This window comes from Coccinella septempunctata, chromosome X, assembly GCF_907165205.1.
Source record: "Coccinella septempunctata chromosome X, icCocSept1.1, whole genome shotgun sequence".
Taxonomy (NCBI): domain Eukaryota; kingdom Metazoa; phylum Arthropoda; class Insecta; order Coleoptera; family Coccinellidae; genus Coccinella; species Coccinella septempunctata.
Genome location: NC_058198.1, coordinates 2,447,048 through 2,470,285, shown reverse-complemented (window position 1 = coordinate 2,470,285; position 23,238 = coordinate 2,447,048). Strand labels below are relative to the sequence as shown.

The following is a 23,238-nucleotide window of genomic DNA, read 5'->3' as shown; positions in this document are numbered from 1 at the left end:
TATAATTATTATATTCCATTTAAGGGAATCCATTAGGTGTATTATAAAAAGGAGAGCAAATATGCCATTCTAGGGGGGGGTAAAACCCCTTGCTCATTTTTGACACCAAAAAATTGGAATTTTATGTGTTCCATTTCAAATGGAAGCCTATAGAATGCTGGTTATGAACTGCACTTGAGCCCTGCTGCTCCTACTTGATGTACATGTAATAATTGTATATATATATATATATATATATAAAATCATTGATGGTACATCATGCAAGTGTCTGTATATCCTATGCAGTGTTGCCAGTTACATTTTGATGTCTGACAAGGTCTTGACAGCGAAAAGAATAGAATATCTATTTTCCTTTCCTCTAATGATAGAGATCCGATACGTGAAATTGAAAGATTGTGTTGTGTGGCAGCTTAGCAGTAATTTTTATCAGTTTATAATTGTGGTTTGTGAGTGTGCACTTAGCTTAGCCAATTTGATGATCGCTCATTTGCGATTTGCGTACTGATCCCTTATCTGTTTTGATAGTGATGGTTTTCAACTCGTGAAATCTATATATTTATGTTACATGCTACCAGATATTTGAAAATAAAGATGCCTTTATTCGGGAAAGAGAAAAAAGCGAAAAAGGATGGTAAAGATTCAGATAAACAGCCTTCAATCGAAGACAAGTATTATCTCAAGGAACTGCTGGGCACGTAAGTCACCTTTTTTTCTACTTCTGTTGACATTATTCTAACCTCTGCTGAATTTTTAGAGGAGCATTTTCCGTTGTGAGATTAGCTGAGAGTAAGGAGAGACCAGGCCAAATGTATGCAGTGAAAATTATTGACAAAAAGGCCTTGAAGGGAAAGGAAGATTCCTTAGAAAATGAAATTAAAGTCCTTCGAAGGTGATGCTGCCTGTTGACTATGTGAAAAATTAGAACATTTATTTATTCATAGTTCAAACATGCTAAAAAAAACAAACTTTGTTTGTACATGCCATTGTGTTTAACTATGTGTCTAATTTTATTTTTATGTTGTGTATTCAACTGTAATGAAAATGGCCATTAACTTGACTAAACAGATAAATTTTCAGGCTGACCCACACTAATATTGTTCAACTCTTAGAAACTTTTGAGGATAAATCAAAGGTTTACCTTGTTATGGAACTGTAAGTTGAAGTCTTGTTAGATTTCATGTTTTGCCTTCATAGTTTCATTCTTTTATTTATAGTGTGACTGGTGGAGAACTTTTTGATAGAATTGTAGAGAAGGGATCCTATACTGAAAAAGATGCAGCTGATTTAATAAGACAGGTACTAGAAGCTGTAGATTATATGCATGAGCAAGGAGTGGTACACAGGGACTTGAAGGTAATAAACACTAATAATAATAATTCCCATTCCATATACTACTATTCATTTGTAGCCTGAAAACCTTCTCTATTACAACTCTGATGAAAATAGCAAAATTATGATTAGTGATTTTGGTTTATCTAAAATGGAAGATTCTGGAATAATGGCAACTGCATGTGGCACTCCAGGTTATGTGGGTAAGTAGCCACCCATGGTCATTTTTAAATTAGTTATCACTGAGGAAGTTTTTAATTAGCACCAGAGGTTCTTGCACAAAAGCCTTATGGGAAAGCTGTAGATGTTTGGAGTATAGGAGTAATCTCCTACATTTTACTTTGTGGATATCCACCTTTTTATGATGAAAGTGACGCAAATCTCTTTGCACAAATACTTAAGGGTAAGTATTACAACTCTCTATTCTGAATAGAATTCTCTGGGTGTACATGGTTCTTGTAAATGAAAATATTGATATTTGATTATCTCTATATCTGTCACGTGTCTATTATTATTTCTGTATTTAAATATATTCTGAATTTATTCATTTATTTACACTGCCTCATCCAACACTATATAGGTGTAGTGCTCAAACACTTCATGTTCATGTTTGCCAGAAAGCATAACAATGCAGAGTTCTGTTACAGGTGAATTCGAATTTGATCCCCCCTACTGGGATGAGATCAGTGATTCTGCTAAAGATTTCATTCGAAAACTAATGTGTGTAAATGTCGAAAAACGTTTCACCTGTAAAGAAGCTCTAGCACACCCCTGGTAAGTTTACTGATTGTAATTAATAAATGTATGTAATTATCTTCCCTTTCATAGGATTTCTGGTAATGCAGCTAGTAATAAGAATATTCATGGCACTGTTTCTGAACAACTTAAAAAGAATTTCGCGAAATCACGTTGGAAGGTATGAAACATGAGAAATCAATAATGAGCTTGTTGAATCTCTTCTCCTTTACAGCAAGCATATCATGCTACTACAGTTATTCGTCAGATGCAACGAATGGCGCTCAGCAGTGGAAGCAGTGGAGGTAAAAGTCCCATACCTGAACGTAACGCTACAGTTGCGGACTCCACAGAGGGGCCCAATGGTACACAGGAAAAGTAAACTAATATCCATATGTAAGCTAACAAACTGCTATTCTCTCACCAACTGTTAAACATTGTTCTTGCAGAGTTCTACAATTGTTTTTGACAATATATAAGGATGGCTAAAAAAAAAATCAAATTTGCAGTGATACCCTACTACTATAGAAAGTAGAATGCGGTTTTTCCTGACAAAAATTCTGAATTCCATTAATTTTTACTCGCCTAAAGCCGCAACCAGACGTACGCACAACTGTACGCTTTTTTGTAGGTTGACTACAATGTTTTCCGTCAAAAAATTACTATATATGCATTTTCCGTCAAAAAATTACTATGCAGGATGCGTTAACTTCACCGACACCGTTTGTGTGTTCGTCTGGATGCGGCATTAAAGATTCGAATTTTGTGCTAAGATGCCCCAATAAATGTGGATCAATTCTATTTATTTTTAGTTCAATATGTAATTTGATATTATAGGTTGTTTAATAGATTTTATATGAATCTTTTAAACTATCACAACAATTTTTTTTGTTAGCCATTCCTCATCATTCAGATGTGAGCTTTGTTTATCTACAGACATACTTTTATATGCTTAACATAAAGTTTAAGGCTTTCCTGGTCATTGGTTGACCTTGGCTCATTCAAAAGAAGACTTCCAAGTGAAATGTGATGCAATTTGTAAAGAAAGATATATATCTTAACATACCTGTGCACCATATCTTTAACCAAATTTAAAATTAGAGAATTTCAATAGGTGTTAAATGTATGAGTGTTTCTTTGTTAGCTCTTTTATCTTCAAGTTTCACTAGCGATTTAGTGTTGACCCAAATAACTGAGAAATGCTGTTTTCTTTCAGTGTTGTATTTGTTACAAAAAATTTCATGAAATTGATATAAATCAACTCAGGAATCAATGCCAATGAATTAGAAATGTTCCTTTTTTCAAATATATTCATATATTCTTCATGTTTCTGGTAGATATTTTCTATGGAGCATACTTTAAATTTGATCATTGGAGTTTTTTTGGTTGTGAATAGTAACTTTGCTCTTGAAACTGAGATGGAATGAAACTGCTTGAAACATCAGCATTTTTGAATTTTAAATAGTGCTTCACTTCATGAAAAAGCTTTTGTCTTCATAAAAGTTTGATGGACCCGTTATTTTTTATGATTCTAAGGTAATTTCCTCAGTACTTATTTCAGTAATTGGGTGCACATCGCTCAAGTTGACTTTGCAATGGCCTAAACTAACGTTCCTCAAAGTAGGTCTGAACTAGGTGACAAAATCTTCATTATATACAGTCTGTCCAAAGTGGGTGATTTACTCAGGTGATACAAAAATTGAAGCTCTCTAATTCTGATGTTTATATTTGAAGCATGACTGCTTTTTTATAATTTTTGAAAAATATCAAAACATGCCATGACTAGTTGCATTTTTGTAGGTTATGTTTAGTAATTTTATATTTAGTAATTTTGGTTTAAATGTAGATTTTGACACAAAATATATTGTGTATAAATATTTTTGTAGATAGTTGAGAAATGATGTTGATCTACTAGCTTCTATTTGTTATACCAGAAATATATCATTTAGTGCCCTACCTTATTGAAATTGGGTTTAGGATTTGGCCACATGAAGTTTCTCGTAGTCTGGCATTTAAAATTTGCATTCCTTCTTGAGTTCCAAAATTGCACTTGAAATTCAAACGTACCAGGGGAGATCTTATACAAAATCATTCCAAAGTTTTTCCAATTATCTGAAATGAACAAAAGGAATCTGTATTGAAAATTACAGAATCATGAACAATTTTTCGAAATGTTTATTTTTATATATGATTATTGTCGATTTATTGCCATTCAATTTGAATTGAAACATTAAAATCATACATTCCATTTCTTTGAATACTTAAGTCAAATGATATTTTTCGATTAATTTGGTACTCTGCTGAGCAATAATTCTCAAAAAAACACGTTTCCAGACGAGTTTGAACTGCTTACTTGGAACAACAGATTTATATACGCTGATATTTAAATTGTTTTGAATCTTTTTAGTTTATGAATACTACTGGTGGATAAATTTGTTGAATATTGTCATACTCATGCGACTTGCCCCTCTCTATTGGTTTACAGATAATTTAGGCCTATATTCTTGCCTATTGGAGTCATATTGGAAAAATCCGTCCTTTGACGTAACGTAAATAAATTTTATTATCATCCTACCAAGTAACACCTGCATGTGATATTATTTCTCTTTACACATTTTTATTTGCTAGCTCATCAGCCACATCGACCTTTTAATTAGTTGTAGGTTCTTTTGAAATTATTTAATATTAAGTCCAAATACTTAATTCAATTCAGAGTAGAGTACATAAATCATGTTTCTCTTAAGGATGATTAGGTGTGAAATCTGCTTTGGTAAATATTCAAATAAAATGAATTTTTTAGCATCTCTTATCTTAGTGGCTTGAGCATAGCCTAAGTGAAATCAGAAAAAATCTTTCATCTTCAAGCTTCACAAAATTCGAAATTTTTCCTAGAAGAAATTATTATTTTCTCCTTTTGATGGAGTTGATCTAGTGTTGAGGATCTAATAAGATAATATGAATGCAGCTAAATAACATCATTTCTGTCATTCTATTTAACATATATAAGATGATGTATTAGCAAATTAATGTTGTTGCTTTGAATACTATTAAATGCAGATTTCTCCTTTTCTTCCTGTAGATATTCATATTCTCGCCACACAAGTACTTTTATTTATTTTCAATTCGATTTTACTTATTTTTTCTCGAATTTGGAGTCGAACCCCCGATGGGTTTCTTAATATATATATATATTATATGGACAACAATATTCTATCATTTGAAAATTTTCAATCTGTCCAATGGAAACAATAATATTCACCTTATTTTTCCTATCAATATAATCCCGTGATGATATTAGTAGACTTCTGCTTTATGTGTAATAAAGCACTTCTTTACTGTACAGTAAATCAAATATATACATCGAGTTTAATATCGCTAAAGCCATTCCGATGGTTTTAATGCATGACACGCTATAATGCAGTGTAGCATTCCTGTAATTCTAATTTTTGGTCTGTGGATCCGATCTGATTTTGTTACTAGAGTAGTTGCCTAATTATAATTTAATTAGACCTAAGAGAATTTTGAAGGTGATGTATAACATATGCAGTTTTCAGATACTTTAATTACTGTTAAAAATATTTGTTTGAGATGAATTAATATATTTTCTAATTTTCATTGTTAAAAATGGGTTTTAATATAGAAGTTTTAAATTTATGCTTTCATTCAACCAATCCACTCAAAAGAAATCAAATTCTGAACACGTTCCTAATGCGATTAAATATTGAACAATATTGTATTTTCAAAGATGAAATAAAAGAACATCTTCAATACCAACATTTAAAAATTAGAATGCATTGTATCTCTTCAAACAACCAAGTAGGTACATATATTGTAACATAAAATATAAAAACACTATGAAAGGACAAACAATATGGGTGTTTCAATAAAATCATAAGAAATCCATTGGAACATTTTTTATTGAAACGAATTATAGAACGGTTATGAACTTTACAAAATTACAGTGAGGAATAAGAGTTCCATAAAACTATAGAACGATGAATTATTTGATTCCATTCTGTAGTCCCCAAAATAAGATAGGAATACTTCCCAAGTTTGAAGTGTAATTTTTACAAATTACATGACATCATGTAAAAACTGAAACATATGAATGTGATTCATTTCTGGAACAATATTTTTTTGTCGAAACTTCAACTAAACGTCAAATATAAAATAAATAAGGAACAACGAATAGAGATTATAAAAAGTTGGAATCATTGTTTGAATATTTCAAGTGCCCAAGTCAAACCTGGATTATCAATCTCAGGAGGAATGACACGATATTGTTCATCTGAAAAGAAATATAATTAACAATGAAGAAGTAAAAATATTCCTGTTCCACTTACCCATAAAGAAATAATTTTCATTTATGTGATTTACAGTTGAACCTGACCTGAATTCCTCATCCCAGATGTTGTGAACTTCATCTTGCATGAGGATCTGCAGATCATATAGCTTCTGATGGTGTTGATGCAAAGTAGTTAAATCCATTATACTGTATTCAATCAATCTGAGGAACAATTCCTTTGCTTCTGGTCCATATTTGAAGATTAGAGTGATCATGATGTGCAATTCTCGCATCAAAGCTATATCTTCAAATTTACTGCCCTCAGTTGTATCCTGTTTCTGTTTTTCCATCTTACGAACTTGTTTCTGCGTGACTGTTGTACTTGAAGAAGAAGTAGATCTAGAAGATCTCTGGGACCTGCAATTCAAATCATGTGATTTAGAACTCAACATTAATATCTATCATTCGGTCACACTCTGAAAAAAAAAGTTGCAAAATAGGATGTGGAGAAGGAAGATATATTAGTGGGAAGGGAACTCACCTGACCGTAACTACCGATTCTGAATCAGAATCCACACAAAAAGGGTGATCATCACTTAATCTGTGATAATATTCAGAAATTATTAGTACATGTAAAAAAAAAAACTTTTTGACCCTTTTTGATTACTTACACAAGCGACTGTAAATCAAATTCTTGATCATTTTGTTTCTCAAGTCCATCAGTTCTTTTACGCCTAAAGGCCAATGACTCTGTAAGTAGTGCTCCACCTAAACCACTACGTTTCAGGGATTTCTCAAACAAATACTTCTTATCATTGCGTAGCCTGTTTAAACGCTCAAGTCCTTTTTTGAATTTGATAGTGGTATCCTCAACAATGTCTCTGATTTTTTGTACCATACTGAACATTTTGGGCAGAATTAATATATCTGTAAAAATATTTGATTAAAAAACAAAACACGAAAGTCCATCAGGAAAAACTCAGTTGATTGTCAACAGAAAATAATTTTTACTCACCAATCAAGTTACTAAGGCTTCGTTCTTTAGCAATTCTCAGAGCATCAGTGAACAGTCCTCCCTCAGTCAGTGTTTTAACGGCTGTTGTGTAATCCTCAAGCTGTGTTTCATAAATTATTGCAGCATCCTGAACCCTTTGTGCAACAATTAATTTCTCTGCAAGTTCAATGAAAAGCTGTTTTTTACTTTCCTCCGAGAGGGAAGATTGAGGGATGTATTCGATGCACTTTTTATAATCAAGAGCCAACTTGAACTGTTCAATGGCATCGTCAAAGAGAAGATATTTCACTAGTATAATTGCTGCTTCACTGTGATGTCTTTTCTGGATAAGTTTCTCAACATAAAGTTGAGCAATGTCCTCCATGAAATCCAATTCCTTGATCTTAATTGCTTCCATGTAAGCTGCCTTTGCCACATCATGTTCACGTATGAATTTTAAAATTTCCTCCTTGTCTTTCTGATCCCTGTTCAGCATGTATGTAACAGCTGTATCCCAGTTTTCATATCTCAAATGTATATGAATCCTCCTTTCGAAATTATCCATTTGCTTCAATTCATCCAGAAGGGGTCCAACTTCTTGTGGATTCATTTGACATTTTTCAGCAACATATTCGGCCAAATTAATATCGAACGTGAACAGAGCTGCTTGGAATAAATCAGCAGCCTCTACCTGCATTCTCATTTGAGCTACTGCTTGTTCTGATTTATCATGCTGTTTTCCGGTGGATTTCATCAGGAATGACAAGTAGGTCATTGCTTTTTGGACATTATTTTGATCCAAGCAAACTTTAACAACTGTTGGTAGATAATTAACAAAAGATCCGCTTTTATCCAAGTACTCACTGAGTTTTTCCAAAAATCGACGTTTTTTATTCATACTTAAATAGGGTATTTTTTCTATGGTGTTTTTGTAAACAGTAGTTAAGCAATTTTCATCACTAACTTCGGCCACTATTGCATTAAGTGTATGCTGGGAATCGCTCTCTGCCACTACTTTGGATATATTTGCATAAAATCTTTCAGGATCTAAATCAATCAGTAAGTTCCAGTCAAGCCTGCCTAATCTCATGATCCTGATTACGTCAGCCCATTCACCTTTACACAATAACTCTTCAATATTCCTTATTTGCATGGACCGGCATGCAACAATCTCCAAGTTTCCTCTAGGAGTGTGCAGAATTATATTAGAAGTGTCCCCCATCATACATACCAAGTATTCCAATTCATTGAGGGGTCTACTATGAAATTCTGAGAGGCCATCAACTGCCAATGTATCCATAGATTGACGACTCAATTTAAGAGTATATAGAGTTGTATTATCAGTAAGCAACAAGTAATCTTTATATACAAGCATGGAGGTTATACCTCTACAAACAAGCTCATCTTCTATAAAAAGGTCCTGATTTGGGTTTAACACAAGAGAGAAAATTTCACTCTCATATTTCAGTGGCAGTACTTCATATGGATAAGCTATGTTCAGTGAGGTAACAGGAGTTTCTGTTACTCTATGTATATTTCTAAATTTTGCATCATGCTTAACAACTATGTTATCAACAGCATAAATCTGTTCAATTGGATATTGAGTAACGTCAAATTGTTGTTTCTTCACCAACTGCTTGGATTCCTCATTAAATTCATACAATATAGAATGCCCTTCAGAAGGATTTTCAACTAGAACATGAGGACTATCTGCTTTCCAAAATAAATGATTCACCTTTAATGGAAATGATTGTGCTCCTAAGGAAGACTGTATACTGAGAGTTAGTTCAATTCCATTAACAGCAAAACAATAGATTTTGTTCGATGAATCGATTGCTACTAAAAGATCCTTGTCTGGGTGAAAAGCTATCATATTGACTGGATTGGCAAGGGTGGTAACTGAAGTACAGCTGGGGGATGGATCAACAGACTTTGAGAAACCATGAATACGTAGTGATTTTCCATTAATAGCAACAATCATATTATGGTTATGGTCATAATCAAATTGGAATTTATATTTATATTCAATAACTTCATTTTTGGTAACTGCTACAAGCTCAAGGCACTGTGGATCAGTTGGTACCCAAGTCAATGTGCATAAAGGATTGTTTTTACCGAAAATCAAGTTTTGTTTCAGGAACCACTTCATATTACAGGTGGTATAAAGGCATGCATGAGAGTTGCCTTTGTCATCTTCTTGAGAAATGATCAGGACCCTTCCACATATACTCCACAATAAAGAACTGATTGGATACTGCAAAAAATGATGATTTACTTAGTTTTCCAAACAATAACATCAGTCTGTCTATCAAAATAGAATATAGAGGTGCTGGAATTGAAACCTGTGAATGAACATTTGTCTAAATACCTACATAATTTTGCCGTGAAATATAAATTCAAATAAATAATAGAATCTCTTAGCATTGTTTGAATAGTATGGATAAATTCAAGGGAAAAACTTACCAATACATCAACAAGAGGAAAGTGCATCCTGAAGAGCCCGTTTCTTTCAAAAAGTCCAAGACAATTCTTGCCATTGTGGAACATAGCTGCAGCAATAATATTACCCTGGGGTTTCCAAGCAACAGGACCATAAAACAGTCCCTTTGAGCCTTCGGAATGAGCCTTTGGAGAGCAGTTATTATCAAATACCTTGAATACCCTGACATTATGTTCTACATAAGTGACCACGAATTCATCACCATTTCCTCTCCAAGAAATAACTGGTGTTCTATTGTCAGTAGGTATTATATGAAGTTCTAGAAATGTTTATCAGGTCTAAGATGAAATGGGGCTTTTTTATAGATACATACCATTGCTAGATCCTTCCTCTGGTAGTGAAGGACCTTGAAACTGAGTCTTTTGTGATCCCCATCCCACAGATTGCTGCTGAGGAGCTGGGGCACGAATGTTACCTGTGGCCTGATCGATTAATTCACACCTTGAATCGAATAGATAAGTTGACAATTCGCCACTTTTGAACAAAATGGCAAAGTTATCAAAGCCACTACTCCAACCAGTCTGGTGGATTTCTTCGAAATCTCTCTTATAGAATTCTTTAGTATCACAGTCAATAATGAATATATTTCTTTTGGCCGAAATAGATATTTTATTATGACCGGGCATGTACTCAGCACGAATCACATCATGTATTTCGGTGCATATGGTACATTCCTCTGCCTTCTCCAAATCAATAAGGTTGAGGCTACCATTCTGGAGGTAGTATATCTCTTTTCTTTTCTTGTCATCACCAAGAGATATATGAATTATTTGCCCCTTGATATCATCAACAGGTAGGCATCGAATTTTCAGATGCTTTAAGTTATTCATGTCGGTAAAATTGAAATTGCTGAAAAAAATAAATAGCTCACATCATTGTAAACATTGTACAAGGCAGTAATTTCCCCAATTTTATTCAAAAACATACATAATTGCGGCATACTCACAACTATGTAGATTTATTAAAAAAATATTCCTATTTTATTTTTTAACGCTGTTTAGAAAATATATAAAGTTAACACTGTATTATTTTTAATTTTATAAACATTGTGATTTCCAAATATTGGAAAAGAAATATAGGTTAAAACACGCATGCTTTAGTTGAATACGCATGCGTGAAAATTAACAAGAAATTTAAATTACCCATAACAATTTTTACTCACATCACAAATTTGCGGTTTCTTCCAAAATGGAGTGAGAAATTTTGTTTTAAGATAAATAATTTTGAACTACAACAAGCTCACCATATCAAAATGGCGACAAGAGCTCATGGGCATTATGAAATAGAGGAAATAATGATTTTCTGTCTGCATACATACAAACAATTTGGTTGGTATACCGTAAAATTTCACATTGTCCGATGAAAATAATATAATTCTTATTTCAAATGAAATTTTTCAAAAGGAACGAAGTATGATGCCACAAAATTAACCAACTTTTCGAGTCGCTTGCCTTACAATTGCATATTTACAGACAAAACGTCGCTAGTAAAGAAATGTGAAAAAACTCACCCGAAATTTCAATCGAAACCTTTATAGCAATAGATCACAACACCAAAATAATAAGACTCCAAGAACCGCGGAAAACGTACTTGAGTACTAAGTTATCCACTATAAAGTATCTTTAGGTAGGCGTCTGAGGAATAGGAGGAAAGCGACATCTATGACTTCCGTTAAGATAATTTTCAACTGAATATTTCCAGCAGAACGTGAAAGATTGCTGAAAATTTGATCATGAAAATCTAAAATGGGAAATATGGAATAAAAATTCAAATTTCAGCGCATGCGGAAAAAAGAAATGAGGAGTCGTGTTCACTTGATTTGATCAATTATGTGTATGTTATGTCTATGGTTCATATGGGCATAGAGGTTTTCTCAAAATAATATGGATAATTATATAAAGTTAATGGTTCTTCCATAAAATAACAATTTCACAGAGGGTAGAGAACTTCATATGCCCATATGGGAAAATACATCAGTAACCCCTGTTAATATTTATTCATAAGCAACGTAAGCAGTGGCGGCTCGTCATAGTAGTCAGAGGAGCCTCCTCATGAATCATGATTGCTGTAATTATTTTTTGAGCGAACCTTTTTATAGACATATTTCATTTCTCGCGATTTTCAAAAATAACACACCCGACTATTTAGTAAAAAAAAGGGATATACTTCAAATATTTATTTTTTTGAATGTACAAACATCACAAAATATCAAAACTAAAATAACTTTATACTTATGCGAAGTTGTATGAACCTAAATGGCGCCTGATAAGTCGTCACCGATACGAATAATTATTTCTGGTCTTCGACGGCTGTAAAACATTGCGATTTCGGAAAATGGGAGCAAATTTACGATTTTGTGCAACTTGTGGAATGATTTCTTCTTTGCAGAACTTTGGTTCATGGACAATTCCTTCAAAAATAATATTTCTAGATTCTTTTTGATATATGAAAAATATGAAGGGTTTGTCAGCTGAAACTTTCAAAGTCGTATCACCCATTAGAGGTATTACCACAGCAGATGTTACAGCTGCAGCTTTAGTGCCTTCTTCATTAACCTCTACCCTAGCTTTGTGAACTATATTTCCTATTCTTACGTTGGAATTGACGATACCTGTTAAGTTAGCTTTGGATCCAAAAATCTCTCGAATTTTGAGCTGAAAGTACAAATCAAAGCTTCATTTCTGAGTTTCAATACTTTTATATATATATATATAGGTAGAGATTTTTCTATTCAACTCACAGGTCTCAAGTATTCGATCAAACTGAGTTCACTTTCTATTTCAAACTTAGGCATCTCCAAAATCATTTCTGTTGATATCAGTGAACCTATAATATTCTCAAAATGAGCGTGTTGCATATCGCTTGCTAGAATTCTGACATTTGTTCCAACTGTTGGAATCAGAAGAAGCATCGAGTACTTGTCATCCTAAAAAACAAATTTTATTTCTATTGGAAAAGCTATTGAAATGTGGTACCTACCTCGTAAGGTATTTCTACCGCATGGGCATTCAGATCGGATATCAAGTTATAGTTTAAAGTATCAGCTTTTTGCATCATTGGGACCATTCTGCATCCTACATTTGCAACTGTGAAGCACCTCATCGAAGTCATTTTTTTATCAAATGATACCTTCCATTTTCCCTTGAAGTATAATGCATTCGCAATTACTAAGGTCGATTCTTCGAATAAGTTATCTAGAAGATCGAGATACAATAATGGTATTAAATAATTTGTCAATTACGAGCTCAAAAACTCACCTCCGATAATAGTATCGATGCTACCTTCAGTCGCATTCTTCACCCATTGGTTGATTTCATCGATAGCTTTTAGTGGATTAGAAAAGTTAATTGGTTTTATGATTGCATTATAATGTTGAGCAACTTTCATTTGGTAATCTGTCACAATATTCAGTTTATCTGATACAAAAACTGCATTTGCGGTGGTCAGTTTATTATTTCCAGTTTTTTCCTGAAGAAGAAAAAATATTAGGTATACCTATATTTTTGCCTTCCATGAAGAGCAAACATCAAGGGTCGATGAAGGGTAGTAATGGGAGTCTTTACCAAACGGCGATTTATTATATTTTCATTGTAACGATTAGACGGTCTAAAGAATATTATATATGAGTTTGGAACTTACATTGAGGTCCTTGAGCAGCTTATTGAGTTGCTTCCTAATTTCTACATTATCAATGTCATCGATTCTAAGGGCATTTCCGATTTCTTGAGCACATTTTCCTTTGGCCCCCTCAAGGATCATAGAGAGGGTCGTCTTAATACTTGCAGGCGAAACAAAAACATTTTCATCTAAATCGCTGAATTCCTAAAAACACTACGTAAAAAAATTATTTCAATTCGTTTTAAGTGAATAACCTTCAATAGTTCTAAGTCGAAGAAGTTGAATCTTTTAACGATTGTACTGGATGCCGAAGAATCTAGGGGTTCTAAATTTAGTACTTGCCCAATAGATAGGGATGTATTCAACACTGAAATGAAAATTAAAGCTGAATCAAACAAAGATGTATAGTATTATATCAATGATTGGAATGTTATCTGGTCTGTGAGAATATTTTTTTTCTAATTTAATAAGTACGCCAAATTTCAATGGTTTCGGGACTCAAATCTTTATTTTGAATCAATTCCTTTCGTAGGTTTTGTAGCAAAAAGATGGTTCACCCATATTTCGTCCCGTCAACTATATCGAATGGAGTAAAGGTCGACAGGTTATCAAGAAGTTTCTAATTATTCCTTGTTTACATATTAGGATATCCATAAGCATAAATGGTGATCCAATTCCATTAGAAACTTAGGGAAACATATTAATTGTTTTAAGTGATTCCCGTTTGATGGATATGTGCAACAAAACAAGAAATATGTACTGCCATAAAATGCCGTCAGGAAATCTCTGCGGGAAAAAGTTTTAGAGAAAAATACCGATCCGTCACAATAAGTGGTAGAAAAACCGAACGTTGACAATACCTGAAAACAGAAACATCAACAGGAATTGTGTCATTTCAAACGAGTTATGCCGCAAACAACGATTCTGAGAGCACCAACCAAAACAACACCTTATTAAAAATCAGGTCCAGCTTGTTAGCCGGATGAGTTGAAGAAGGAACTGACGGGAAAACGTTTTACTTGTTATGACGACCTTGTATTCTTCACCGGAATGAAATTATCGTTCTGGTGTGGTATTTCCACACTGGCTAGCCGCAGTCATCTAGAATACACTATAAAAAAACGAAATCTTCAAGGTCGAAATTGGATATTTCAAGAAAATCGGAAAGAGGCATCTTTTAGAGGAAATTCAGCCACCGAAAATGACACAGTTGCTCGCAACAATTTCAGTTTTTACTAAAACAATTCAAACGTTATTGAGAAACTGTGCTCTGTTCTTGATCTCTCCAAGTTATAGTGAATGTTCAAATATTATCTCATATTATCTCAATAAAATCAACTAAAATATGCAATCTTAGGAGTCAAACATTTTGTCAATAGCAAAAATCAAACGAACGTTTCACCAGAAACATTTTGGCATCAACGGTACTGTCAAGGAATCGATGTCGTTAACGTGGATGAATGAATAACTCAATTTAAAACCAATGGATGTAATAGAAATAGAATAGAAACTTCTAGTGTTTCTTAGCTCTGAGCGAGAGGTAGAAGTCACATATAGACATATATATAGTTGCCGGCCTACATCTAATAATAAGCCAGGGGTAGTTGTGAAAGCGGATATGACCTGAGAGTCCTGAGACTCGATGGCGAGTGAAAGCCATGTATACACAAGATATACTGCTGGATATTTTTCCGCTTCAGAAATCGTGCGCATTTTCGACCCCTCTTTAAATTTCCTCCAACAGTTAGGAGTTAGGAGGAATAAACTCCCCTGATTCTAAACATTCATAGAAGAAGTTAAGCAGATATGCAAAATTGCATATCTTTCATGAATCATCCCTTCAAATATGTCGATCGGACTGTGAGAATCCTCTTTCCAAATGACAACCACTTACATACCAAATGAATAAAGATTTTGCATGTCTTTTCGGTCAAACTATTCATTTTTCATTTCGCAGGTTTCGTCGATTGTATGGCACTTGTGAATAAAATGATTTTCATATAACAAAATAATTTATTATTCTCTTTATACAGGCTATGTATCATTGTCAAAGTCAACAGTTTACTATATATCGTGTGAAAATGGGCGAATTAGGTATCGATTATGTGGTGGTTAGTTGAAAGCCTCGTCCAGTAAAAATAACTTTTGCTTGGGGTGTGTGAGATGTACGTTCAACTACATTTTCACCTGGTAGTGGAGTTACCTTATTAGTTTCCTCACCTTTATTTTGTTCCTTATCCGGAGCACCACCCCTACTGGTCAATGTGTCTAAGTGGAGAGGATTTTCCACCTTTCCAGCAAAAAGAATTGTTCCTCTTTTTTGTTCCTCGATAAAAAACATGAAAGGATGAGTCGCATTGAATACGTTATCAACCTCTCCAAACTTGTTGATCACTTGGACATCTGTCGGAAATAACTGAGTTTGATTATGAGAAACATCCCTAGCAATGGCAACATCACGCTAAATTAAATGTGAAAAAATCACCCGATTTAGCCCCAAAGCGGCAAATACCCTGATACAAAAGCCACGGAAGCTACCAGCAACCCCATAATAGCTCTTGGACAACACAGTGTTTTGCACTTTCAGATCTCAGCACTGGTTCATTACCGGATACAACGAATCCTTCACGATGAATGCTCACCTGTCGCAGAATAAACAGAACTACCCTCCTCGTCGAATCGAATGCCAGATTTTTGTAGAATGTCCGAAACGTACAACATTCTCAAATTGTTCTTTTCCCCTTTAGCAATCCCTGGGAATGAAGCCGTATTTTGAAACATCTGTCGTAAACCAAACTGAAATGGAAAAATTATTGATTCAAGTCATCTCCTACACAAAACCGATTTTACCTCTTGCAAGATTCTCGTCAACTTCACCTTAAAATCGAAATTCAGTTTAGGTAAGGTGACGTCAACCGGAACGTAGTCCATATAGTACAAATTCTGCTTCAAAGTGTCCAAGTTGATATTTTTCAACAAGGTATTAAGTCCTCCTTTCGAGTTAGGCAAGACAAGGAACATTGCATACTTACTACCCTGAAACAAAGATAAGCTGATAAGCTTTTTTTATCAGGGGTAAATGAAGTTATTATTATATTATGTTAGATCTATGATTCAACTGTTGATTTTTATAGGGTGGGCAATGCCACCTAGCCACAGCCATGTTAATGCATATTTACCTTGTAAGGTAGTCTCAGAATCTTCGCGTCCAAGCTGGTAGATTCAAAATAAAAAAATTTATTCGTAGTTTTCATAAGGGGTACGTTAACAACTTCCGTCGGTGAAACATAAAATCCTCCGTTTTCTGTACGATTTTTGGGGAACTCGTGCCTCCAACTGCCTTTGAAATATAAGGCGTTGATGAGGAGCATTATTTCGCCCCCTAGTTCATCTGTAAGAGAAGTTTTTTAAGAAAAATAAACAAAACTATTATTATAATTACCTTCCGTCACCAAAGAAGGTATTTTCCCATTTGTAACAGTTGAAACCCAATCGTTAATCGAACATGCAGAAGCTGAACCATTTGTGAAGTCAAGAAGTTTTATGTCTGTCTGGTAGTTTTGCTTGGCTCTGATGGCGAACTGAGCTTGTGGATTTATGGACGAATCCATGAAGATTCGTGTACCTAAATTAAGCACATAGTCTTTCCTTTCAGCGGGCTGAAATGTAACTAAATTGAAAATACGACTCGAGTTAAAAATGAATTGTTCAAAAAATTCAAGTGCTGATGTTCTACATAGATTAGTTCTTACTTGCAGTGCTTCCAGAATTTCGAAGAAGTTTTCACCAACAACTCTTTTCTGGGCCGAAAACTTTAGTACATTTTGAAACTCTTTCTCGGTTGATCCACTAGACCCCTCGTAAAGAAGGCCTAGGAGAATCTTTAAACTTATTGGGGATATTATTACATTTTTATACTTGGGATCTGCGAATTCCTAAAAAAAATCATTAGTAATGTAGTGCAAATGGAGGTTACAAAAAATTACTTTCAATAATTGCCAGTCGAAAGGATCAGACCAATTTTCGAAAGGGTAATAAGATTCTTCATCTTCCTCCACAAGGGAATTATTTACAATATTTGGTGTGTTTATATTTCCGGCAGTGGCGTATGCGAACAGAGAAGCTGAAAATAAAATTGGAATCATTTCAGAAAAAGAAACAATTCCATTGAATAATAATCAAATGGGATAATTTTCTGATGATAAATACGAATTTTTTTTGAACCGCAAAAGTGCTGAAAATCGAACAGAAGCGATGATTTTATCCACTCATTTGTTTTTTGAAAAATATTCACTTAAACTATTACGGGTAGTTTCAGAACGGAGCAATCAAGGAGAGAATAGGTAGATAAGAACATTACAAACACTCTTCTTCACTGGAAAAAAATAACTGTACTTACCGAGACTGAGAAATAAAAACATTTCGAAGTCTAACCATTAAATGTCACTGTACGATTACGTAGAAAATGATGATTTTGCCAAATGAGAGATCTGGTTGACCCCTTCCGCGAGATTAGAAGCGTAAATAAATTAACGAATGTGGCTGTCAGTCAATAACAAATTCTTCAACCGCATTTACTTCATATTTTTCTTATCATTCAGTGATAAAAAACAACCGAAAGTTCATTTACTGTTATGGAAGTATCTTCATATTTGAGGCAACTCTCGTATCGGCCATTACGAATAACAATTTGTTGATTTTAAAACTACAAGTAGAACCGGTATGGGAAAAGGAAGCTCACGCCAGGGCTGGCTTCAAAGGAGAAATATGTTAATTGATTTCCCAAGTTTTCAATCTTTTCATATTTTCGCTAAAATTTCTGGCTGCTCCAATGAGGAACCAGAAATTGCGGTACATTCGTAGAATATTAGACTGCCACTAGATTTTTTGAGATCATGACTGGCGAACCATAAATTCATCATGTCGTGTGCTGCGTGAATAATCACAAATATTGAAATAATAATTAGGACATCAGCTACAAGACTGGAAGGCCATTGGCTTTCAACTCATTTACTATTTCCGTTCATTTATCTCGAATTTTTTGTTTGATCTGAATGAAACGCATTCGGTCCTGCATTTCTTCGGAACGAAGTGCTCAAATCATAGGGAATTCCCGACCTTCATCCAATTAATTCGTTTCCGTGTATCGGTTTATAGACTTCAACCGTAGATCGGAAATCTTTGAGTAAAAACTGTAGATTTTTTTCTTAGAAATCTCATCGGCGAAATCATTACGAACAGTTAATTATCGCAATTTCTGAAATTAGGCTACATCACGTTTCTCACTATTTTGTATTGAAAACGACCGTGGCCGTTGGTCGTAAACGTTTGAGGAAAAACTGTTAGCTCTATTTTCCTAGAAAGCGCATCGATGTACTACAGGGTGACCTTTCAACTGAAATAATAACAGAATATCACAATTTCTGAAGGAGGGCGAAACCATCAGGTTTCTCAGTATTTTATAAAAACGACATTTGATCATATTAAGCAAAATAAAACGATTCCATAAAGGCTCATTTTTGAAAAACATTAAAACAATTATTTTCATGAATATTTTATATGTTTAGAATTATCAAACACCATCTGCTAATTAGATCAACCCTTTCTTAGTAATGCTCTTACGAACCGCATTTATGTAAACTCTAAATTGAGCAATTTCAATGCACTTCACCTTGGATAGCAAACTATAGTGCATTCAAATTGCTCAATTTATAGTTGCATAAATGGGGTAATCCATACAAAATGTATTCACATCACCAAAATTGTTTTCGAAGGTGGACAAAGGCAGACTTGAATATTTCCGTAAGGGGGGCCAACTGAGGATATTCAAACACTAAGAGGTCATTATAAAAATGTAAACATCGCACTCTTATCGAAGATCAAGGTTTGTAAGACAAAAATAGATATTTAGAACACCCATTTAATCTGATGAAATCAAAATAAAAACATCTATACAAAATGCCTTTTAAATGAATGGTATATTTCAAAATAATGACTATAAAATTATATAGAACATTTGAGAATAAACTCAAAGGAGTAATATAGAAGAGTTAATTAGTCCTTGTCATCACGTTTGGGTGAACGACTGATTGATCTGTCATTATGATTATTTTCTCTGCCTGAATCGTCAGACAAAGATCTAGATCTCGATCTGGAGCCATTTTTCGATTTGGGTGATCTACCTTTGGAAGGAGTTCTTGATTTAGATCTACTAGATCTTCTGCTACTTCCAGACCTAAAAACAAAAATTTCGATAAATGTATGGAGATAAATCGTTCATTATTTTCTTGTGTTTCTTTTATCTTTAATTACCTGGATCGTCGGAATTTCGTCCTTGAACGGCTTCTGCTTTTAGAAAGTTTACGGTTTCCTCCACTTTTCCTTTTGTCCTCAACCAGGTGAATTTTTCTTCCACTAAATTCCTGATCTTGGAGCTTCTCTAATGCATTCTTCATATCAGAGAAATTAGCGAATTCTACGACTCTAAAATATCAAAGAATTCATGAAAATACACACATCAACGTTTTCCGAAAACTGCACATACCCTTCATTCTTTCTTTGTTTGTGTGCATCTGCATAGGTTACCTCACCAGCTTGCCTCATGAAGTCTTTAAGATCCTAAACAAAAAGAAAAATAAATCAACATCAAATATCATTCTACTCGAAAACTTCTAAGGATCTCCAATTTAGACTAATCAGAGAAGAATAAAGAAATTTCAAAGTATTTATAACAGATATCCACAAATACCTAAATCTACAATCACAAAAAGTTAAGAGATTCAATGAAAAAGTAGAGAATAAAACAGTTATCACTTTGGGACACAATATTCATTCGAAATTTCAGCGTTTTGAATTTGAAAAATTGAAGTCTATAGTGCTGTCCAGTAATAAATATTGAATAAATTTGATATAGATGTTCAAATAGGAATGTCAGTTTATATTTAACGGGAAGAATGAAAAAAAATTCATTGATCAATAATTATTCACTTATTAGATTAAGTACCGAAGCAACAATCATAGGTAGGTATGTATGTACAACGTCAAAATCCTTGAATAACGCAGATGTGGTAGAAAAATTCAATAATAACACTTTTAGTTTTCACTTCAAGTACTCTGATAAAAAAAAGAATAATAAATGTCTGCAGTTTGTATTGAACAGGCTCTTAGTATACAGTGTGAGTCTTTGACAATATTGTAACTTTATTTTTAGTTTTCCTTATTTTCAATGAGAATTAGCATAATTGAAAACAATGGTTTCGAGCCTGGGAGGGAATGTTCTGCTTGCAATTCTGACTAAAGAACCATCAGTAATCAACAAAAAGTGATTTGAAGACGCATTTATAATGCCTGAGTAAAAAATAATTGTCACCAACTTCTGGGGAGTTCCAATGGGACCCTATTGTAATAAATTATATATAAACAAAGCAACAGTTTCAACATCCGCAAAAAAATTAATGAACATCACAAAAAATTCAGGCCAGGCAATAGTATCATTATGCAACGAGTCACTCTGTATACTGGCTCAGAATTAATATCCAATACTATGGGTATTTTAAGGCGAATCATAACAATGACGAGATTTTCAGCTAACAAAAGATATTGAATTATATCCATTTTACCGTTAAGGAGCGCAGTAACGTGATTTAAAGTCGGAAAAAAAATGCAGCTAAGGATCGTTGGCCAAAAATCGGCGTCATGCTAAGGCATTACCTGTGGCACATGAAAAACCAGTGAATGGTACAGCCAATGGAACGGCGTGACTTTGAATATCAGCGACTCATCACAGATGCACCACACAGACAGATGAGCACCTCGATGGAGTTGATTTTTTTCGTGATCCAAGGTGCCACAGACTACGCTTAGTTGACACATGTGTTTGATTTTCGGTTAAATGCGAGTTAAACAACAGTTAGAGGTATGGAAATGAATCTTGAATGGAACAGGATACTGGAATTTGGCGAAATTGGGCAGCTCTGCATACATTTGGAACTCGTATCTGGACTGAAGCCTGTGCTTGGAAAAAGGAAAGCACTCCTTGTGCTGTAGATAACGTGTGGCGCTCGAAATGGAAGGAAAGCCTGTCCTAGGATTAACCACTTTGGAAATGCTCCCCATTGGTATGTCAACTTGATCACAACTTAACCCATATTGATCGTTCGAAATCAAACAATACTAATAAGGACTTTAGGCTAGGGCACTGCTAATTTTATGCCATTTTGCCCCCTGCAAATATCATTTCAACTGATAAATAACATTTCAAATACTCCATGTGCACTAAAAATTATTAACATCCTTCAACATCAATTTACACAACCTTTTTTTGCAATGTGACTGAAGCATAATCTATAAACACTCCATTCTATTCAACACAAGAACACAATATCTCTTTCCTGCGTAGAGGCAAAACAACTCAAAATTGTTTATATTTCAGTTAAATAAGTGCCATAAATTTCAATTGATCATGCTAGAGTACAAACATTTTCAAAAATTTACCTGCCAGCTCACTCTACTCGATAAATTCTCAACTATCAAGCGATTTTCTGTCCTTGTTGGTGGTCCATATCTAAGAATGACATAGTATTATTTATTATTTTCAAGTTAACAGTGTCTAACTTACCTTTCATTATTTCTTCCTTTGGATTCTCTTCTGTAACTGCTCATTTAATTATTAAGTCAAAAATAAATTAATCAAACTATGCATACCTATCCCTTGGTCTGCCACGAGGGGGTCCTCTGAAGCTTCCACCCCTTTCTGAACCTCTGAATTGATCTGAGCCTTTAGGAGTACCTCTTGCTCTCTCAACAGATATTCTGAAAGAAATTTAAACTAAGAATCCATTCCTTCTTCCTCATGTTTACCAATTTCTCACCTTTCACCCATCAAGTCTTTGCCATTGCATTCATAAACTGCATCCTCAGCATCCCTATAGTCATCGAATTCAACAAAAGCGAACCCGTTTTTCATAGAGACCTCCCTAATTCGTCCATACTTCCTGAAAAATCTTTCTAGGTCTCTTTCTCGGACCCTGTAAGTCAGACCGCCAACGAACACTCTAGTGCTATTCTGAAAAACGATAATTGAATGAAAAATGTTACTATTGTTATTTCAGAATGGACATGATGATCAGAAGAATTAGTACCATATCGGAGGCGATGTGTTTTCAGGTGTTTCATAACCCCACTATGCTTAAAATGACCCTGTGAATAGGTCGAATGATTCAAATAAAATAAAAATAAACACTTTTTATAATGAATATTTTGAAACAGCAATGGCGGAAAACGGGTCAGAAATAGCCTGACACATCAATATGGAATACTGTACAGGATAAGTTTTAGAATTATCTTAAAGTTAATAACTTACCCTTCCTTTCGAACTGAAACTCATTTTGTGCTCAATAAAAATATTTGGATATCTGAAACCACTGCTACGCACTTACACCAATGGACCTTCTAAATTTTTTGATACACGGCCTGCGACATAGACGTAGACGGCAATTTACAAACATACTCGTTAAATTAATTCAAAAACCAACCGACAGAGGGATGAGAAGTGGCAGAAAGCTGTATGATCTTCTTATGCAAAGATATCTCCCATAATAATTTAAAAAATTGAACAGATATTTTGCCTCAGAGTATAAGGAAAGCATTGTCCTTATAATGGACACTGGTGTCCTTATACAATGGTTATATGATTGTATAACGATAGGACAAGGTTATTATATTGTCCTTGATTTTATATTACATTGTATGACATGTTTATTATAATAATTATAATTA

General features: G+C 34.1%; 4 protein-coding genes across 9 annotated transcripts; 1 reads left to right on the top strand and 3 right to left on the bottom strand.

Moving 5' to 3' along the window:
* Positions 1–296: 296 nt before the first annotated feature.
* LOC123321457 (calcium/calmodulin-dependent protein kinase type 1-like) lies at positions 297–5,718 on the top strand. 3 transcript variants are annotated; one of them, XM_044909068.1, is made up of 10 exons: positions 297–446; positions 526–695; positions 755–889; positions 1,078–1,152; positions 1,215–1,353; positions 1,409–1,532; positions 1,592–1,732; positions 1,977–2,103; positions 2,158–2,245; positions 2,300–5,718. In XM_044909068.1, exons 2-10 carry the CDS (start codon positions 559–561, stop codon positions 2,444–2,446), a joined length of 1,113 nt encoding a protein of 370 aa, XP_044765003.1. In that variant the 5' UTR covers positions 297–446; positions 526–558; the 3' UTR covers positions 2,447–5,718. The 3 variants fall into 3 exon arrangements, with proteins under 3 accessions (XP_044765003.1, XP_044765002.1, XP_044765000.1); XM_044909067.1 differs by having other exon boundaries at positions 304–695; positions 2,300–2,460; positions 2,514–5,718; XM_044909065.1 differs by having other exon boundaries at positions 304–695.
* Positions 5,719–5,963: 245 nt separating this feature from the next.
* LOC123321452 (elongator complex protein 1) lies at positions 5,964–11,488 on the bottom strand. 2 transcript variants are annotated; one of them, XM_044909060.1, is made up of 7 exons: positions 11,354–11,488; positions 10,157–10,692; positions 9,807–10,102; positions 7,365–9,597; positions 7,021–7,276; positions 6,408–6,766; positions 5,964–6,352 (listed from the first exon to the last, which is right to left on the bottom strand). In XM_044909060.1, exons 2-7 carry the CDS (start codon positions 10,671–10,673, stop codon positions 6,276–6,278), a joined length of 3,738 nt encoding a protein of 1,245 aa, XP_044764995.1. In that variant the 5' UTR covers positions 10,674–10,692; positions 11,354–11,488; the 3' UTR covers positions 5,964–6,275. The 2 variants fall into 2 exon arrangements, with proteins under 2 accessions (XP_044764995.1, XP_044764994.1); XM_044909059.1 differs by lacking the exon at positions 11,354–11,488 and adding an exon at positions 10,790–10,949.
* Positions 11,489–12,004: 516 nt separating this feature from the next.
* Positions 12,005–18,156, bottom strand: LOC123321453. The gene is made up of 14 exons (XM_044909061.1): positions 17,861–18,156; positions 17,448–17,584; positions 17,214–17,396; positions 16,904–17,120; positions 16,641–16,852; positions 16,312–16,497; positions 16,104–16,257; positions 15,682–15,864; positions 13,716–13,828; positions 13,483–13,665; positions 13,101–13,311; positions 12,823–13,037; positions 12,584–12,769; positions 12,005–12,497 (listed from the first exon to the last, which is right to left on the bottom strand). Exons 1-14 carry the CDS (start codon positions 17,880–17,882, stop codon positions 12,117–12,119), a joined length of 2,583 nt encoding a protein of 860 aa, XP_044764996.1. The 5' UTR covers positions 17,883–18,156; the 3' UTR covers positions 12,005–12,116.
* Positions 18,157–19,367: 1,211 nt separating this feature from the next.
* Positions 19,368–22,984, bottom strand: LOC123321696 (serine-arginine protein 55-like). Of its 3 annotated transcripts, none has more exons than XM_044909420.1 (8): positions 22,823–22,984; positions 22,332–22,525; positions 22,165–22,272; positions 22,079–22,114; positions 21,955–22,024; positions 20,006–20,079; positions 19,774–19,944; positions 19,368–19,696 (listed from the first exon to the last, which is right to left on the bottom strand). In XM_044909420.1, the coding sequence occupies exons 1-8, from the start codon at positions 22,844–22,846 to the stop codon at positions 19,516–19,518; spliced, it is 858 nt and encodes a 285-aa protein (XP_044765355.1). In that variant the 5' UTR covers positions 22,847–22,984; the 3' UTR covers positions 19,368–19,515. The 3 variants fall into 3 exon arrangements, with proteins under 3 accessions (XP_044765355.1, XP_044765357.1, XP_044765358.1); XM_044909422.1 differs by having other exon boundaries at positions 22,079–22,108; XM_044909423.1 differs by lacking the exon at positions 22,823–22,984 and adding an exon at positions 22,602–22,741.
* Between the last annotated feature and the right edge of the window lie 254 nt (positions 22,985–23,238).

Excerpts from the sequence above, each read along its gene's own strand:
- LOC123321457 (XM_044909068.1), top strand. The coding sequence starts at position 559 with ATGTTACATGCTACCAGATATTTGAAAATAAAGATGCCTTTATTCGGG. Across the intron at positions 890-1,077 it reads GAAATTAAAGTCCTTCGAAG|GCTGACCCACACTAATATTG; the intron begins GTGATGCTGCCT and ends ATAAATTTTCAG. Across the intron at positions 1,153-1,214 it reads GTTTACCTTGTTATGGAACT|TGTGACTGGTGGAGAACTTT; the intron begins GTAAGTTGAAGT and ends TTTTATTTATAG.
- LOC123321453 (XM_044909061.1), bottom strand. The coding sequence starts at position 17,882 with ATGTTTTTATTTCTCAGTCTCG. Across the intron at positions 17,585-17,860 it reads GTTTTTATTTCTCAGTCTCG|CTTCTCTGTTCGCATACGCC; the intron begins GTAAGTACAGTT and ends TTTTATTTTCAG. Across the intron at positions 16,258-16,311 it reads TGACGAGAATCTTGCAAGAG|TTTGGTTTACGACAGATGTT; the intron begins GTAAAATCGGTT and ends TTTCCATTTCAG.
- LOC123321696 (XM_044909420.1), bottom strand. The coding sequence starts at position 22,846 with ATGAGTTTCAGTTCGAAAGGAAGG. Across the intron at positions 22,115-22,164 it reads CGTGGCAGACCAAGGGATAG|TTACAGAAGAGAATCCAAAG; the intron begins GTATGCATAGTT and ends TTAAATGAGCAG. Across the intron at positions 22,025-22,078 it reads AAAGGAAGAAATAATGAAAG|ATATGGACCACCAACAAGGA; the intron begins GTAAGTTAGACA and ends TGTCATTCTTAG.
- LOC123321452 (XM_044909060.1), bottom strand. The coding sequence starts at position 10,673 with ATGAATAACTTAAAGCATCTGAAAATTCGATGCCTACCTGTTGATGAT. Across the intron at positions 7,277-7,364 it reads AAGCCTTAGTAACTTGATTG|ATATATTAATTCTGCCCAAA; the intron begins GTGAGTAAAAAT and ends ATATTTTTACAG. Across the intron at positions 6,767-7,020 it reads TTTGATTTACAGTCGCTTGT|GTCCCAGAGATCTTCTAGAT; the intron begins GTAAGTAATCAA and ends TTTGAATTGCAG.